This window comes from Palaemon carinicauda, chromosome 9 (genome assembly GCF_036898095.1).
Source record: "Palaemon carinicauda isolate YSFRI2023 chromosome 9, ASM3689809v2, whole genome shotgun sequence".
NCBI classification, from domain to species: Eukaryota; Metazoa; Arthropoda; class Malacostraca; order Decapoda; family Palaemonidae; genus Palaemon; species Palaemon carinicauda.
The window spans coordinates 73,909,270-73,922,574 of NC_090733.1; the positions used below are offsets into that span (position 1 = coordinate 73,909,270).

Sequence of the window (13,305 nt, forward strand, 5' to 3'; positions counted from 1 at the left end):
ATGGGGTATTTATAACATACGTAATAGGTACCACATGATCACCTGCTACCACTGTCAGAGGTATGGACATCTTGAAAAGGATTGTAAGTCTAAGAATGATGATAAAGTCTGCGGGAAATGTTCAGGAAAACATTCCACAAGGAGTTGTAATTCGCAAGTGTCAAAGTGTATAAACTGCACGAAGTTAAACAAACCAAGTGACCACATAGTAAATTCTAGGGACTGCAAAGCCTATGACTTGGAATTGAAAAGACTAGCAGAAAATACTGATTATTGTTACTAGGGATGTCATAAACTATAGCTATATAAATATACAATCTGTAGGTAATAAGACTATTCAAATTCGAGAATTGATAAAGGAGAAATATTTGGATATGCTAGGATTATCTGCAACATGGTTAAATAACTTGGACAAGGCAAATATCACTGAAATGACGCCCCCCAAACACGCCTTCTTTCACATACCGAGAGAAGGTAGGTCTGGTGGGAGTGTGGAACTCTTTAATCATAAAAGTTACTCAAATCTCAAAATGTTGAAAAGAACTAGTGTAACAAGCCGTGAATATATAGAAATAAACTTTACGCAAAAAAAAAAAAAAAAAAACGGAAAAATATCCTTTGTAACAATCTACAAACCTCGTAGAACAAACTCTAGTATCTTTTTTGAAGAATTCGGTGCTCTCATTGAGATGATTATCATGGAGAAAAACGAATTAGTTATCTGTGGAGACTTCAATTTTTGGATGGATGACGCATCAAATCCTGACACTTTGGCATTTAGTGTGTTTTTAGAATCATATCGAGTAGTGAATAATGTCGACTGTACAACTACTTTAAGTGGGCATACGTTAGACTTACTGTAGTTTTATGTGATGACATGACTAATATTGTATCTAATATAAAAGTTGAAGATAAATGTACTATCTCCCCAGTACACAAACATATTACGTTAAGTCTACCTCTACAGAAACATGCATTATTAAAGAAAATAAACTTTAGACATGATTCAAATTTTTCTCGTATTTATTGAAGAAGTTACAAAGAAAATAAATGATGCTATCAACATTTCATGTGATCATGATGACCAACGTCTGTTAGGAGCTAAGTGTGTTAACTGTCTTACAACCACTTATAATAAAGTGAGTAAAAGTGACTATAATACCATGTGCCCACCGATTGAAAAGACTGTAACTTTAAAAGACCAATCTTCTTGGTTTGATGGAGAGACTTAGGTTAAAAAGAGGGAGAAAAGATGTAAAGAAAGGAAATGGAATAGGTTAAAAACTGAAGGGGGTATAATACAAAACTGCTGCGTGTCAATATAACTACCTACTAAGAAGGAAAAAAAAGTGAGTACTATAAGAGAAAGATCCTCTTAGCAGCAACAGACATAAATAAGTTATATCATCTCCTGAATGGTATAATGGGAAATGTAAAAGAAAAGAAGCTACCTGATGGATACAGTGACCAGGAACTAGCAAATAATTTTCTAGTATTCTTTAGAAACAGAATTGAAAATATAACCAAGTCATTTGTAAATACTCAAAATCAAGTTAATGATACACCAGGCACAGGCAAACTTAATACGATTTAACAACATAACACAAGATGACATCACCAGACTTATCAAGAGAGCAAAGAAAACAAACTGTGCGATCGATCCTATCGCGATATCTGAAGTAATTGGTGAGAGAAACTTTTCTAGTCTGGCCGAAATAATAATGAGAATAGCAAATGCAAGCATTGATGAATGTAAGTTTCCTAAACCTGAGAAAATTGCTATAGTCACACCAGTTCTGAAAAATGCACTGGACTACCAGTAATTAAGCTCATATAGACTTATTTAAAATCCATCCTTTGTTTCAAAAGTGCTTGAATATTTAATTCTTGAACAACTAGTCAGCCACTTAGAAGTAATAGAAGCTTTGCCTGACAACCAATCTGTTTACAGAAAACTATACTCCACGGAGACAGCAAACTGCTCTGTTGTAAATGATATACTGGAAATGATGGATGAAAATAAATGTGGTATTTTAATACTGCTCAATCTCAGTGCTGCTTTTGATACAGTTGTGCATGAACTGCTACTAAATGATCTACGGTCCATCGGAGTTGAAGATCAAGCCTTCCAATACCTAAAAGACTACTTAGTTGGTAGACATTACAGTACTGTGTACAAATTGGAAACTCTTATTCATCATATGAATCCTTAAACAGAAGGGTACCCCAGGGGAGTGTACTTGGCCCAATCTCATTCTGAATCTATACTATTGGTCTATCAAAAATACTACAAAGGCATGGCGTGAAGTTCAAACTATTTGCGGATGACACACAATTTTAGTTTTCCATAAATTATATAGAGGACACTACTGAAACTCTAAACCGTATCCTTGATAGTGTTAGAGAATGGATGACATTTAAAAAAAACTAAAATTAAATGAGAACAAAACAGAATTCTTGGTGGTGGGTAAGAAAAACAGCATGAGAAACTTGGGTGATATTCAAAGGAACATAAATAATGACTATCTAGTATAGTTCGAGATCTAGGTGTATTTCTTGACTGTAACCTGTCTCTAAATGCCCAAATAAATACAGTAATACCTTGAAATAGTAGTTTAATGACTTCCGGGACCAAGCTCGTGTGAATTTGCTCGTATATCAGATGAATTTTCCCCATATAAAATAAAAACAAATTAATCCGTTCCCACCCTCGGAGAAAAACCCTGAAAACAGTATATTACAGTGGAAAAACATGTTTTTAATTGTTCTAATTAACATTTTACGCTCACAAAATAACAAATACCTATGAACTGGTTATAATGCTCAATGAAATGTAACAATATTATGAAATTCTTACCTTCGAGACAGGCGGTAGCGGCTAACGGCTGTGTGTGCGGACGAGGAGGAGGGAGAGAGGATGGGGAGGAGAGACTTGACGGCAACACGTTCGGTACGCAACACTTTTGTAACACTACGTAATATAACCTTAACCTTAAATTTAACTTCAATGAAATTAGCTTACTGTACAAATATTTAAAAATGAAATGTTAATCTTACACTAAACTTTATTCTAATTTTGTTTTCATTTTCATTTTTTTACTTTTCTTCTTCCAGCTTGGCTCTTTTTACCTCGCTTTCACCTTCACTTTTTGACGGCCTTTTTAAAAGGAACCTATCTAGGGATGTTTGCTTTTGTCTCCCCTTCAAAATGTTGTGGAAATGACGCACGCAAGTGTCGTCACAATAGGCTTACGCACGACCACTCGCCAACTTGTCCGGGTACCTCTTTTCCATAAAATTAGAAAACTCCTGCCACTTTGCTAACATGTCTGAGTTCTGCCGTAGAAAGGCAGCCCTCGTCTTCTACCTCCTCCTCGCTACTGAGGTCCTGCAACACCTCCGAAGATTGCATTTCCTGGAGCTCGATCAATTCCTGATTCATGAGTTCTTCCTGATGCTCCTCGACAAGGTCATTCACGACTGCCTCGTCTACCTCCAGCCCCATGGACTTTCCAAGAGACACGATTTCATCCATCACAATAGGTTCGGGGTCATCAGTGTCTATCGTATCACACCCTTCAAAGTCCCTCTCAGCGACGGAAGCTGGCCACAATTTCTTCCATGCTGAATAAAGAGTTCTTGTGACACCCTGCCATTCATCGTCAATTTTTAAGCAATGGGCGATATTGAAATGTTCCTTCCAAAATTCACGAAGGGTGAGATTGGTGCTTTCTGTGACCTCGAAGCATATCTTGAACAAATGCTTCATGTACAGTTTTTTGAAGTTGGAAATAACTTGTTGGTCCATGGGCTGGAGGAGTGGCGTGGTGTTGGGCGGGATATAAAGGACCTTGATGAACCTGAACTCATCAAGAATGTCCTCTTTGAGACCAGGAGGGTGACTTGGGGCATTGTCGAGGACCAGGAGACATTTCTTTTGCAGGTGTATCTCGGCCAAATATTTTTTGACTGCCGGTCCAAAGCACAGATTAACCCATTCTGTGAGGAAATGCCGCGTAACCCAAGCCTTGGCATTAGCGTGCCACATCACTTGCAGTTTTTCTTTCAAGATCCTTTGGCTCTTGAAAGCATGTGGGTTTTCCGAGTGGTACGCCAGCAGTGGCTTGACCTTACAGTCAACGCTGGCATTGGCACACAAGGCTAGAGTTAACCGGTCCTACATTGGTTTATGGCCTGGTAGTCTCTTCTCTTCTGCCGTGATGAAAGTCCTCCTGGGCATCTTCCAGAAAAGGCCAGTTTCATCACAGTTGAAGACTTGTTGGGGGATGAAGCCATGTCGGGCAATAACCGAGCCTAAGGTTGTGACGAAGTCCGCCGCGGCTTTCGCGTCGGAACTTGCTGCTTCCCCATGCCTCACATTCGAGTGTATCTCCCGCCAAGTGTTTCTCCTTTAACCATGATAAAAGAAGCCTCTCTATCTCGTTGTGAATATCACTGTGCAGCTTGGAAAGGATGGTTACTCCTTTGGAAGGCTTGGTGCTCTTTATAGCATCCTTCTGCTTCATCTCCATTGTCATCATACGCTTTTTCTTTTCTCTACTCTTGTTTGCACTCGCTTGCTTTGGACCAATTGCTTATTCACTTAATTCTGCACTGATTAACGCAAAAAAATACGTAAAAAAAAAAACACGACGGCCGATGCTCGGAGATAAACTTTATGCGACGGAGATCCGACAGGAAAGACCAAGCGATGCTGTCCCGGTGAGAAGCCTCTTGCCACCTGGCGGCCGCATAGGGAACTACCTCGTATCTCAAATTTTTTCTCGTATCTCAGGACAAAAATTTGCTCAGAACTCTCCTCGTATCTCAAATTTCTCGTGTTGGAACACTCGTATCTCAAGGTATTACTATAATGTAATAAAAACTGCTAGTTTTCATCTAAGAAATATTGCATTTATAAAAAAGCACCTGGACGAAAATTCTGTAAAGAAACTGAGATAAACTGTGTTATTACCAGGATTGACTACTGCAACTCTTATCTATTACAATTCACCAAAAGTGCAACCTTAGAAATTACAAAACATAATAAACAGAGGAGCAAGACTGATAAAAGGTGTCCCACCTTGAGAAAGGATCACCCCTAAACTTATTGATTTACACTGGCTGCCGATTAAAGCGAGAATTGAATTTAAAATATGTACAATAACCCACCAAGTTATCAGAACCGGTCGTTCAAAATACTTAGGAGAATTGCTACATATTGCGCAGCCAACAAATTGTGTCGACCCGAGAATAGTTTCAGATGGCTTCAAACTGTTGGAACCTAGATATATGTCTACTTTAGGCTCCACAGCCTTTAAATATGCGGCCCAAAGACTATAATAAGCTCCTACGAAACAGTCGAATGATTGAAGACATTAATGCTTTCAAGAAGAAACTGAAGACTTTCTTATTTAAGCAGTCTTACAACAGTGACGATTTAACAGTAAATGAACAATACGTGACCTGAAACGATAAATACTCTGAACGAACAAGGTAAACGACAGCGGAGGTCCTGTAAATAGTGGGGTTCTCCTGCTGTATGGGACCGGAAAAGCAGCCATCAAAGCGAGTGAGTAAGTAAAAGTTGTTTCTATTTATTGACATTCTACGCATTATTTTTCATGTTCTGACATGCGCAGTCTATTTCCAAGCCTGTGAAATACCCAAAACAGGAATTACCCAGTTCAGAGTGACATTCACACGCAAGGTGGAATGACAGAACAAACCTTATGTCTAATGAACGAAATTTATCTCTCTCTCTCTCTCTCTCTCTCTCTCTCTCTCTCTCTCTCTCTCTCTCTCTCTCTCTCTCTCGTGGGCAGAATGTTTCTTTTGTCATGAGTTTTTATAATCTTACATTATAGAATATTTCTTTTGTCAAAGGAAATAAATGGATATTTTCATTACATTTCTATATAACTTTAAGACCATTATTACTAGCAAGAATAGCATAGTCACTTAAATCAATATAGAAGTTTTTTGTTACACAATCACAGTGCGTTACCATTATTTAGAGAAAATTTCATACAACAATTTTCCAAAAGAATTCTTTTATAATCTCTTCTCAATGAATGGAAAAATATTTTGTATGTTTAGAATGAAATAAAATTGAAAATAAAGCAAACTTTTGAAAAATTTACTCTGTAATCAGCTTTAAAACAAACAGAAATGTAGGTTATTATAGAGTAAATGTGCATGTATATCCGATGGTGACGAATCCGCTGTTGCGTTGTGAAGGGGTTAAGCACACTTGGCATGTTGTTCTTTGCACTCACTTGCATAATGCCCATTTTTATAACATTTGCCGCAAACCACACTAGCACGATTATCCTGACATACATTTGCTATATGCCCAGTCATGCAACACTAATAACACTTAACCACTTTCTCACTTCTTTTAGTATACTCACTAATAAGCATGTATTTAATGCTCATCTACACATTCTTGCTTTTAGGAGTTGGGGTAGAAAGATTTTAGACTAATGACAAGTTATTTTAATGATTTAATATAATTGACTTGTAATCTTTTATCCTTTAGATAAAGAAGAGACCGAGGAGCACAAAGATAGTGGATTTGAAACGCAACTTTGTGATGCGTCAGATGATTTTTACCAGTCCAGTGTCTTTAGTTTGAAATCAGCAAGTACATGTAGTAATTTTGAAACGAAGGTGGTCGACAAAAGACCAGGCAAATTTGAAGATCCTAATACTAGCATTACAAAGTCAAATGTGTTGACTGTGTGTGATGTAATTATTGAAAATAACTTCTAAATAGAGAGTAAGGAAAAACATCTTATGATGATCGTGATTCGCAAGACAGTAATTCTCACTAAAGTGCCCCCAAAATACAGATGGTATTACTGACTCGCATTCTTGTTATTAAAAAGCATTTGATTGTTAGTACCATAGATAAAAGTGTCTAGATCTGTGCTATTTATTATTGTTAGGATATTTATTCTTTTGGAATTGTGAAAAAGAAAAAAAAAATTCTTGGTAAACTGTGACAAATTGTTTTGGGTCATTATGAATATTCTTGGTTAATTTTGTTAGTTTACTTTCTAGTAATCAAATAATTTTTGAAGAAAAAATATTCTTGATGAACAATTTTTATGTAGGCAACTCAGCATCTATAACTCAAGTCAGAATGATGATTGAAATGGGAATGGAATGACTTAAGTGGAAATGTCTCTCAAGGTTTTCCACTTTTCCACTTATTCTTACACTTCAACAATTAAAAAGTAGTGACTTTTTTTTTTTAGTTAGCATAGTATTGTCAGAATGTGTACATTGTTGTTTTTTAAGGATTAATGTTTATGATTTTGATGTTTATGCCTACAAACCAAATTTTCTTTTATAAAATAATCTTGTGTAGAAGACTTGCCATTTCACCTGTTTGGGTCGTTAATGCACTTTTTATTTCTATGACTCGCCTGACGGATAAGATAAAGGATCTAGGATCTAAATTTTTCTCTTAAGTTTTTTATAGGTTTATTTTTGTTTTTAGTGAAATATATTTATTATAGTGTATTACCTTTATTTTGTTTGCAGAATTATGCAGAAAGTGTGATAAGATGTATTGAACATTCATGATAGTATCTTCACATTTTAAGTACTGTACTGTGTCTTGAAAAATATCCTTTCTCAAATTTAGTGACAATGTCAAACAGTAATCCTTTTTTTTTATTGTGAAAACTCCTTACATTTACAAGGGTAATAGCACAAGGAAAAATTTTATGTGGTGTTTTAGAAATTTTATCAATATATATATATATATATATATATATATATATATATATATATATATATATATATATATATATATATATTATTTTTACTAGTGGTAAACCTTAAATAGTAATGCAATAGTCTTTTTGTGTTGCTATCATATGATCACATGTCAATCATAATTATTCTCATTGCAGCTATTATTAGCTGTTCTATCATGAGTAAGTTTGTTACTCTGTATTATAGATACCTTAATATATGTTTAAGCAGTTAAACCTGAATTATCTATCAGAAAATATCCTGAGCAGTTCGTTGGTATCGACCAAGTTATCGTACACAAGGGGGAGTTCTCTATTACTTCTATTTTTTTTTTTCTTTTTTTTTTGTGCACCTGGTTATCCATTCTGAGGCTCTTCAATACAAGGTTTACCTTATTTATTTACATCATACCTTGTTAGCCACATGTGCTACCATCCAAAGATAAATGGAGAGTCGTAGAAACTTAGGCTTTCCTCTTTATCAAACTCTCTGTGATTGACCTAAAAAACAATTTTAGGAAACAAAATCTCTTAGTGATAGAAGGAGCTCGGTACTGTACCTGGATACGGAGCAGAGTTGTAAATTGGAATTATGCACTAGAAGATCAGAATTCAGAATTATCAAAGGTTGATCATATTGCTTCGTCTTTTAATCTGTGTAGTGACATAGAAATGAGTAAATTCTTCCTGTGTGTATATGAAAATATTAATCATTGTTCTTCAGTGTTTTTCTATGGGCTATAACTCAGAGATGACTTAGTCACCTATTAAAAAGCTCTGTATTAATTTAGTGCTGACTCTTCAGTCCACTCATTTTTAGTTCCAAGAGATGCCAGTGAGAATCTACTGTGTTCTGAATTCTGCCTGATTCAGAGGACTTTGGTATTGTTAGCTTTCAACTCTTAACAGCCCCAGAAATATCCCAAACTTGCATAATTTATTTCTTCAATTACCTAGTTGGCCCAATACCATGCAAACTTCTAAGGTACAGTACCAATACTGATGAGAAGTGAGTGTTTTCTTGAACTTATGCTTCAGTAATATCCATCCTGAAAAGTTGTATGTATGAGGTAGCAAGTTTACTTTTGGTATAAGTATGCTCTTATTTCATTAGAAAAATATCTTGTTTTGTAGAAACAATTCCTAATTCTCACAGGTCCTCCTTCACCATGATATTTTCCACATTGTAGATCTCAGAGCCATAGCAAAGAGACCACTTTGCCAACAGAAGTTTTGACTATTGTATTTTTTTATTTTATAAGAAAATAAAAGTTAAGACTTCATTTTATTCCCTAGAGAAATTATGAAGAAATTGCCTAGTAAAAATGCTGTATATAGATAGCAGAGCAGATTTGTATTGTAAAGACTTTGTATCACTTTGCACTTGAAATATATTTTTCTACCCTTTTCGCCATTTTAATAAAATCTTTAAATGATTCATAGTAATGTGTGTTTTTTACGATCGATATGGCTTTGTGGGCAATACAGCTGTTACACTCATAAATGAAGTTAATTCTAAATGCAGCAACAAGAAAACAAGCGTGATTATATACATAAATATTTTTAGTAACTAATTTTGTGAAATTACTATTTCTACAGTCAGGTTCCATAAGATTAACCCTCTCAAGTGCCATGGACATATACTTCTGATTTCTGTATTGCCTTTTGCGCCATTCGTCGTATTTTATGTTTAGTATTTACTATTTTTTTCTTTTATGAAAATTACCCAAATTGTTAAATTATATATATATATATATTTATATATAGGCTAATATATATATATGTATATATACATATATATATATATATATATATATATATATATATATATATATATATATATATATACAGTATATATATATATATATATATATATATATATATATATATATATATATATAATTATATATATATCAATGGAAAGCAAATTTATTCATCTATGTGTGAGTGCAAAATTATTTGGGTTCAAACAGTAAAGATATAGATAAACTAAGTTTGAACAAGTAAGAGATATTTTCTCCATTTACTAATTGAATGATTTGTATGAAATACAAAGCATTGTTTTGAACCTAGTACTTTTACGTATCTTCTGGTGAGAGATACCTTCAAATAAGCTTGCCAACATTCCAGGATTTTCCAAGGTACTTTCAGAAACACATTCTCATAGTTCCCAAAATTTCTTTGTTAAGACGAATTTGTAGATACAAAACTTTTGATTTTAGCATCAGTTGAATTATCCATATTTATCCGACAGTTTGGGAACTTGGTGTTCGTTTAGCTTTTTTAAAGTCTGGTGAAGTTGAAAATTGCCTTACGTCTTGCCTATGTAAGTCATCAAAAAGGTGGTTAATGCAAGATTACTATGGTACGTGGAAAATCCAGGTATTGTGTCTTCTACTGTGTAGTTTTTTATAAGTGCACTCAACAGCTGGTGTGCTAGATTGTCTTAAAACCTCTATTGATCAGGCAATTTCATTCAAACAGCATTATTTGACCTTTCTTTAATACAGAAAGGCTTACATTCAGCTCTCGCTCTTCGCAGGGGGTAGGTAACAGAGACAGGCGCGAAGAGCTAGAATCCACGAATACTTGCTTCCCTAGGGGGAATAACTCTTAACCCTGCAACTCACAGCCCATTGCCTATGCGCGAACAATTAATACAGTAATGCTGCCTAATATTGATTTTACATGGTTTCTATCTCAGTAAAAGTAATGTGTAATTGATTGAAGACATTTCAGTAAGTTTAAAGTACATGTGCACACATGTAGACTACGTACTGGAAAAAGTAAGGCTACGGTACAATGAGGTACAGTACATAACACTACTGAAGTCATCGGGACACTTATAACAACAAAACACTGTTGTTCCTATTTAATTTTAACACTTGCTAATACTGTAGTGCATATTAATGTATTATATGTACAGTACTATCACTACAGCACAGCTCAACTGTACTGTAAGTGTTTGATGTTTTCATTTGGAAGACTCTCACTGTTTGACGACAACTCACTGCACACGTAGCCTACTGTAGAGTACAGTACATAGTTAATAAAAGAAATACTGTACATTACTGTAATACTGGACTATACGATATATACAGGTAGACGTCGACTTATGACCGAGATAAGGACTGAGAGATGTGTCTTATGTCGATTTTGACTTATGACGAACTTAAAAAAAAAAAAAAGTTAAATTTCCGTAGATTTGTTAGGCGTCATGATTCAGCAATTATCTAAGACTCTAAGTCATATTTTATCAATATTTTCTTACTGTAAATTATTTCATTTTTGGTTTCATAGGATATCAAATGCTATATTAAAGCATTTTTGTATTATCTTCAATTTCGGAGGCATTTTAACAGTAAAAAAATTCTTAATATTTTGTTTACTTTTGATTATGATCAGCTGATGTGAAGGTCCCGCTACCGTATGGAAATATTGCCCACATACAAATGGCGTTTTTTTTTTTTCATATAATTTCTTAATTTATTCAAAATATCTTCATGATGACTATTACATCAGCACCAATATGATACAGGATATCACAGTTTTTGAAAAGTTCATTACAGTATAGCCATTATTATTTGTTATCGTGGTTTTTTAAACCATGTTTATATTTTATTTTTCAATCTCTTAAACATTTCAATGATTAACAATTACTTCCCAATTTAGGGTGGGCATCAGCTGATCTCAAAGTCACACTACCGTATTCCAAGTATGCGCACATACAGTAAGAATAACACGCAGTTGTTTATTTAATTTTTTAACTTATTCAAAATCTCTTCCTAATGAATATTACATTAGCACCGGTATGTTATAAGGCATCACAGTTTCCATACTGTTCGTTTATAGACATTATTAGTCTCCCCCCCTCTCTCTCTCTCTCTCTCTCTCTCTCTCTCTCTCTCTCTCTCTCTCTCTCTCTCTCTCTCTATCTCTCTCTCTCATGAATTGGGAATAAGAGGAGAGCTACCACTGTTTATTTAATCATTTCTTTCACATAGAGTTTTTCAAGTGAGAGTGGGGGAAACTATAAGAGATGAAATGTCAGGAAGAGGGAGTTCCTCCGGGTAGTGTGCTGAGTGTAACCCTATTTGCACTAGCAATTAATGGGATATCCTCTGTCATTCCCCAAGATATTCTCTCAACACTATTTGTGGATGATCTCTCCATATCATTTGCTGGAGCTAAAGTGGCAATGGTTGACAGTAAACTACAACTCTCAATTGACAAAATTATCCAGTGGGCTGATATGAATGAATTTAAGTTCTCGACAAGTAAAACTGTTGTTGTCCAATTCTGTTGTATTCGCGGAGTACATCCAGACACGGATATATACATCATAGGTCAATGGATCCCATGTGTAAGTGAGTCTAGATTTCTAGGGTTGATATTTGATTGTAGGCTTACATGGGTTCCCCACTTGAAAGCCTTAAAAGTTAAATGCCTTGAGGCTCTGATCCTTATAAAAGTTTTATCCCATACATCGTGGGGGAGACTGCAAAACTTTTAAAATTTTAAAAGGCCTATATTTTTTTAAAAAATTAGTTATGGGTGTGAAATATACTCCTCAGCCACTCCAAGCCAATTAAAAGTTTTATATTCTGTACACCATGCTGGTATCAGAGTGTTCACAAGAGCCTTTAGAACTTCGCCTGTCCCAAGCCTTCTTTTTGACGCTGGAGAGTTACCTTCAGACCTATACCGGATGTCTTCTATTGTTCGGTATTGGTGAAGGTTGCAAAGACTCCCTGAATCTTTAGCTTGCCGAACTGCAAACCTTGTAAGGCACTATAGACATTTTGAGTTGCACCCAAAATCACCTCAACCGCATGGTTTCCGGGTAAAAACATTATAAGATAGTCTAGATATAACTAGAAATAAAGTGTTCCCATGTAGGATATCATCAACCCCTCCATGGAAGTTACTAGATATATCTTTTTGTAAATATTTTATTGGTATAAAAAAGAACATGACTGACTTAGAAGCCAGGTTACTCTTCAAGGATCATGTTGAAGAACACAGGGAATCAACTTTTATATATACTGATGGCTCCGAATCTGATGCTGGAGTTGGATTTGGAGTATATAGTAGTGCTTTTAATTGTAGAGGTGCACTTCTTCTAGCATCTTCTATATTTACTGCCGAACTATATGGCATACTAACCGCTATTGAGAAAATAATATTAAAAGACGAGGGCAATTTTACCATTTTTAGGGAAGAAAGAAGTGTCCTACAAGCTTTTGAAGTTATTAATTCCAATAATCCTTTAGTTTTAAAGATTTTAGAGTGGTTTTTAATTATAGGCATGAAAGATATAATAGTTCGATTTTGCTGGGTTCCGGCACACGTAGGTGTGTCTGGAAATGAAAAGGTGGATTCGCTAGCCAAGAGTACTTCAGCTGAATTGCTACCAAGAAGGTATCCCATTCCCAGTAATGTTTTTTTTATACCTACAATTAAGAATTTTATTTATAATAATTGGCAACAGCATTGGGATAGTTTAATTGAAAATAATATGAGAGAAATAAGTAATGTT

General features: G+C 35.0%; 1 protein-coding gene across 9 annotated transcripts in view; it reads left to right on the forward strand.

Moving 5' to 3' along the window:
• Positions 1–13,305, forward strand: part of LOC137646998 (speedy protein 1-B-like) — a 920,935-nt gene that overhangs the window by 588,777 nt on the left and 318,853 nt on the right. For 6 of the 9 annotated variants that reach the window (XM_068380089.1, XM_068380091.1, XM_068380097.1 and 3 more), the window contains one exon: positions 6,542–9,173. The exons of the other annotated variants lie outside the window; for them this stretch is intronic. In XM_068380089.1, the coding sequence (XP_068236190.1) occupies positions 6,542–6,774 (233 nt within the window). In that variant the 3' untranslated portion in view covers positions 6,775–9,173. Of the gene's footprint in view, positions 1–6,541; positions 9,174–13,305 lie in introns of those variants that run through there. 9 annotated transcript variants of the gene reach the window in all.